The sequence below is a fragment of the Diachasma alloeum genome, unplaced genomic scaffold, assembly GCF_001412515.2.
Source record: "Diachasma alloeum isolate Michigan unplaced genomic scaffold, Dall2.0 Dall_scaffold_00629, whole genome shotgun sequence".
NCBI classification, from domain to species: domain Eukaryota; kingdom Metazoa; phylum Arthropoda; class Insecta; order Hymenoptera; family Braconidae; genus Diachasma; species Diachasma alloeum.
In genome coordinates this window covers 147,101-153,342 of record NW_021680761.1, presented here as the reverse complement: position 1 = coordinate 153,342, position 6,242 = coordinate 147,101, and the positions used below count along the sequence as shown (strand labels likewise).

Genomic DNA, 6,242 nt, shown 5'->3' with positions numbered 1-6,242 from the left:
GCGCAGAAAAAAAGCATGTAAAAAGCTCATAATTTTGAGCTATTGACCGACTCATTCTGAGTACCCTGGCCGCCCAGCTTGACGGAGCTTCAGAATTGCTCCCCTTCACTCCTACAGAGGACCCCTTGGAAAATTGTTTTTAAGGTTTTTCTCTTCTTCCTAATATTTATGGAACCCTCAAGATCATTTTCCAATAAAAAAATTTTGATCTCGCCACCAATTAATATTTATTTTGCAATTATTCAATAAAATGTTCAGAGAGAATCTCAGAACTGCCCCCTTCGCTCCCACAAAGGCCCCCTTGGGAAATTGTTTGTTATGTTTTTTTCTTTTTTCTAACATTCAAGAGACCCCGAAGATCATTTTCCAATAAAAAATTTCTGATCTCGTCACCAACATATATTTATTTTCCATGTTTTCACAAATCTTTTTGAGAGAATCCTACACTTGCTCCCCATGCATCGTTCTGCGATCCCCTAGGAAATCTTTTTCTCACATTTTTCCTTTTTCAATACATCCAGTGGACCCCAAGGGACATCTTGAAATTAAAAATTTTCAATCTCATCATCAATTAATTTCTTCTGCAGTGTTTCTAGTTCTATATATTTTGAATACGGTTGCAACATATGGGGCCGCCATATCGTACACTCCCCATCAAAAACTGCAAATTTGCGGCTGCGCGGCTGGGAGCCTATTCTCGACTCAGGATCGTACGATCGCACGAAAGCGAGTCGCATACGACCCAGCAGTTCGCTTATGGGCCGCATGTAACGCATTGTCGTACAACCTGTACGATCCTGAACCGTACGATCCTGAGTCGAGAATAGGCTCCCTGGCGGCTAGTTTCAGTCCCATAGAAGGGTGCTTTGTTTGAAGTACGGAAACATACACTGGACGTCCGAAATAATCTACTTTTAATGGGGATAAATTTAGAAATATAGAGAAACTAAGTTCTGGGAGAACAGAAAAAGAAATCGAATGTAATTAACAATTACATGAATAAATAAACAATTTACCTGTCGTCACATGAGCTTTGTCCAGAATGCACGCTAGCCCTATCCTCAGGATAATTTGTCCCAGTTTGCGATAGTTTCGGTTGTGGTTGCTGATGATGAGTATGATTGGCGTAATATCTATTGTACCAGTCCATGTACGCTGATGGATTAGTCCTCCTCAAATTCTCCAGATAAGCATAATAGTTAGCATTGTAATTAGGCGCATATTCATACCCAGCATAGCCATTATTATACCCATAATATAGATCTCTCGATCTCATATAATAATCTCGATCTCGGTCGTTATAAGAAGATCTGCTAGAGGGTCTCGAACTTCTCGAATATGGATCATCATAGTACTCCCTCCGATGATCACGATCATAGTCCTCAAATCTTCGCCTCCTACGGTCAGCATCAGAAAAGTCGCGAGTTCGTGGATCTCTCATATCTCTCCCATCTCTCATGTAATAATCCCTTGCTTCTCTATCTCTGTCTCTACGTTTCCCATCATCAGACCTGTCTCTTCGACTTCTACATTCATCTCGTTTTCCCGGAACTCTACTATCCCTTTCCTCTTCGCCCCTGACTCTCCCTCGACGTCCGGCATCGTCATTATCATTAACTCTGTGTCCACCATCGCCACTTCGGTACGAAGCATTCCTGCGGTCCAGATCTTCCCTGGAACTATAGGGGCGATCATAATCCGGCCGTCGACGATCATAATAATAATCGTCATCGCATGCTCGATCTCGAACATGCTCATAATAACTTTTGTCATAACGACGTCGATTGTCCAGAGGTAAGGGACTTGAATCTCTCGGATCTCTACGTTGTCGTCTCTCTCTACTATCATCTCGAGAGTTTCCGGACTCTTCATCATCACCATCTTCATAAGAGTCACGACGTTTGGGGGATCCTGGAGGGATTGCGGCAACTTCTCTCGTTGAGGCACCAACAGCTTCTTCTCTAGTCTCCTGAATGTTCATGATTGAAGAAATTGATGAATATTCTAGGGAGCCAGCAATAACTCTATTGTTCCTATCGTCAAGCTTCATGGAGACCGGCAGTGTCACTTCTGTCGGAGATATCCCTACAGGTACTTGTCTTATTCCACTATCAATATCAACCAGATCTGAGTGAGCAACAGCGCTGCCTGTTCCACTACCTGGTACCTGACGTATTTCGTTCGGTTCACAATGAACATGAGGCGTTTGTTGAATAGGGGTTATCCTCTCCTCTCCCGAGGGATCGTTCCTGGATTGAGTAGGTGGAAGCGTTCTCTCCCTACCTGATGGATCATTCCTACGTTCAAGAGAATCAGGCTCCACACGACCAGTATCTTGAATTAATTCACTGCCAGTCGAATCTGTATATTGCTCCTGTCCAGTGGGATCATTTCTGGAGAGTTCAGGATTGCTGGATTGCCCAAGGACTTCCCTAAGAAAAGGGATATCGCTAGGAACTTCATCATTATCTTCATCCTGGCTGGGAGCTACAGTCTCTTGATCATGATGAGAGTCTGTTAATTCTCCAGTCTCAAGAAATGTGTTTCTATCGTTTGATGCAAATTCAAAATTTTCAGGAGGCGGGGGCTCCTGTTCTACATAATGCTGTTGGAAATGTGAGAGATGAAATACAGGTGTAGGATCGATCTCAGAAGTTCGGATTTCAGTTCGTGGGTCTTCTTGGGTGGGTGTCAAATTGAACTCAATAGGTCGCTGGATACTCTCACAAGTATTGATTGGTGGTCCTGAGGTAGTAGAGTTTGGAGGTGGTGTCCAGCGTTTTCCTAATGAGAGATGCATTTCATTGACATTGGGATACCGATTATTCTGAGCTGCTGAAGACACTTGGGATGTCTGGGCTGCATCATCATTATACCATTGATCATAATGCATATATTGAGAACTATTTTTATGTGAGATACTCTGATTTTGAAGATTTATTTGTTGCGGTAGTAATAAATCGTGTTCCTGAACCGGTCGCACAATACTTGTTGGTGGTATTGGTTTGTTAACTCTGAAATTAGATTCTGAATGGCTAATTGATTGTGTCTGAGGTGGTGGGTATTCATTCAACATCGAAGACAATTCCTCAGGCTGTGGAGAAGATTTAATACCACCCGATTGAGCCTGGTTGATAGGACTCTGTTGGTTTTCCAATACTTCCTGTTGTTGAGGACTCTTTGAAGTTTTATCGATGTCATGAAATAATTCTGATTGAGCACAAGCATAAGACAACTGGAAAAATCGATGATTTCCAGGTGAAATCTCCTGTAGATGTGGCAGTTGAGTCTCCATCTGTTGGTTGGGGAATTTATGTGTCTCGCCGAGATCCATTTGATTAATGTTCAATGATAAATCACTCATTTTATCAATATAACTTTTTTTCGTATGTTCCATTGCGGAATGGTTTATAAACGAACTCTCAAGAGGTCCTGCACTTGTTGTAAATGATGTTGAATGTATGTCGCTAAGTTTAGGAACTGAAGGGGATGATGATACCGGAGCGTCAGAGACTAAACTAGATTTGAGTGCTTGTGATTGAGAGCAATGTGTTGAGCAATTTTCATGGTGTTGCCACTCTGGAACGACAAATTTATCAACTTTTTGAGGTGGATTTTCGTTTAATTGATTTGCAATGTTTTCTTTCGAATTTCGCCAGGCTTGATTCTTGTGTGGTGGTTGTTGTAGTGCTTCTTCAAGAGAGACATCGCGAGGTGCCAAATGTTGGCTGTTTAAAGATGGTTTTCGTTGATTCTCAGCCAGAACCTGTGGAGCTGCTGGTGTAAGGTGGTGGGAGCCTTGCCTCATCAAATCGTCAACTTTTTGAATTAATGAATGACTGGGAATGTTGAATTGAGAATCGTCATGTTGTTGGGACATTTGCATCCTCTGATTATTCATTTTTTTAAAGGAATTATTCTCGCTACTAGAACTTTGCCAATAGGTGGGTGGAGGTGGAGCAATGATAGGTTGAACCTGATTCTGCCACGTTTCTTGAGTTGCTAAACTGGATTGTTGATAGTGATGCTCCTGAGGATGAAAGTATGCAGTTTTTTTATTTTCACTGTCAAAAGACGTTGACGAAGGGGGCATATGCGTCGTCTCTCCCCACTGAGTCTGAGTCTTGCTATTTGCATTAGGTACTGTTGAAATGCTAGGTAACTGGGAATTTGGAATAGTCGAGGGAGGCAACTGAAACATTTGCTGTTGTTTCCCACCATAATTCGAGGAATGGGAGTATGGGTCCTGTACCAAGTTCGGTGTGGATTCTCGACTCGCCGTTGCGGGAGATTTTCCACCTACTAAAGATGGTATTGAGTGAGGAGGTGGGCCTGATCTATTATTCCCCTTTGAATTATCATAATGGTTATTCTGAATGGATGACTGACATGTTTGTCCTGAATTTGAGGACGTTGAAACGCCTTGCGATTGCTTCTGCGCGTCATATGCCTGGTCTACACTCCAATTCCAAGCGTCATTTCCATTTTCATGATTATTATCATTTCCCCAGTCCCAAGGGTCACCAGTCATCTTTGGTTGGCTTGAAATTGACATCGGTTGCTGAGGTTGAAAAAGGTTATTTGGAATTGTTGACATTTCTCCATGTTGCCCTCCACCTGTGACTTGCGGCCATGCAGGTTTATTCCCTATACCATAATGCGGTACTGCTGTGGGATCCAAGCGTGATCTACCTGGTCGAGCTCGATATGGATTCTATTTTAAATTTTTTTTAAAAAAGTATACTTTAACAACTATCTGGTTAACTAATCATAGGCTGATAGAAATCATTGATATTTGAATTACTCACATTCATTATAGCAGCCCTCGATGGTTTCCCTAATTCTTTGAATTTTCAATGCTCCTGGAAGGAATAATATGAAAAAATGTCATTAATGTCACGGAAATTGTTTCAATATAGTGGGACATGGGAGATTTACATTGATTAACATTTTAGTTCATTGTTTAATTTTCGACTTATGTAACCAAAAATAGTAAGAAAGCAGGAAAACTTGGCTCAATATGCAATAATATGCATCTTGTAATCGTTAACGTCAAAATTAATTGAGGATAAATACGAGTGATGGTTTCACGAAAATAGAGAAACTCATTAGTTGCACGAATTATTAAGTTATTGAGAAGAAAAAGTGGATGATTAATAAACTTTCTAATGATATATATCTATACTCACCCACAAATTGTGTCTGGCATTGACATCCCAACACTGTCCAGCGCACTATTTGTCAATAAATTACGGGATTGGAAGACGATAAAACACAACTATAAAAGACGCTGCAAGGATTGCGGGACGACAGAAATATTATCGATGCTCTTGTTCGGTTTCCAACACTAGCATTGAATCAATATGAACAAATATGTTATGAAAATTAACTTGAACAGAAAGCAGACATGTTCTTTTCAGGGGGGTACACGGAGAATTGAATCATAACCACGTCACTAGTCGCACTATAGTACTTTTCTCTAGGATGAGCACTTGAAGCAGAGATTATAGGGGAGATGAGCAGGGCCAATGTAAAGTGTTCAACAGCAAAATTGGTAGCGGTGGCGCATGGACTACGATGGAGCGTACGGAACTGTTGGTATGGTAGAACCCGAGCNTAGGGCCCGAGCATAAATTTGTCGATAACCGGAAAGGGGGTCTCAATACGGTAACTCCACGCATTTTGTAATAATTGTCAGGAATGTAAAATCGAACATATTATAATCAATAATATAATGAATGCAGAATCTAATGATCTAAAAGTCTTTTCCTTTTTCTCGACATATTTATTATTGACACGTAGGTCAAAAAATTCATAGAAAATCCCAGCGCTGNTATAGTTTTCCAGTGATTGTATTGAATAATTGTGCAGATTTTGTTTTTTTTTTACTATAGTAATGTTCGATTATATCTATTTATTCCCCCCCTGAGTGAGAAAGAAATATGTATCGCGCTCGCTCCCACTCATTGTCGTCTCCGTCGCGTTGGCACGTGCCCGTCCTCGGCCAAATTTAACGAGTGCAAGTGAGAAAAAAAATGGAGAAGGAGAGAGAAAACATTCAAACTCGTTTGAACGGTTGGAACGTTTTCGTTGTTCTCCAGCGATCTACACATAATGGGATTAATTCAATAATAATAGACTAATGAAGCAGATTTTTCGCAGATTATTGCGAGATATAGATGAATGGTTTGCCTCCTTCAGTGACCATAAAAAATTGTCTCCAATCGACAATATCTCCCGAT

General features: G+C 40.9%; 1 protein-coding gene across 1 annotated transcript in view; it reads right to left on the bottom strand.

Moving 5' to 3' along the window:
• The window catches only part of LOC107043807, a gene marked incomplete at its 3' end in the record, with an annotated part of 160,725 nt that extends 155,310 nt beyond the window's left edge, over window positions 1–5,415 (bottom strand). Inside the window, 3 exon segments of the mRNA XM_015265454.1 lie at window positions 1,017–4,714; window positions 4,809–4,862; window positions 5,190–5,415. Coding sequence (XP_015120940.1) covers window positions 1,017–4,714; window positions 4,809–4,814 — 3,704 coding nt within the window.
• Between the last annotated feature and the right edge of the window lie 827 nt (window positions 5,416–6,242).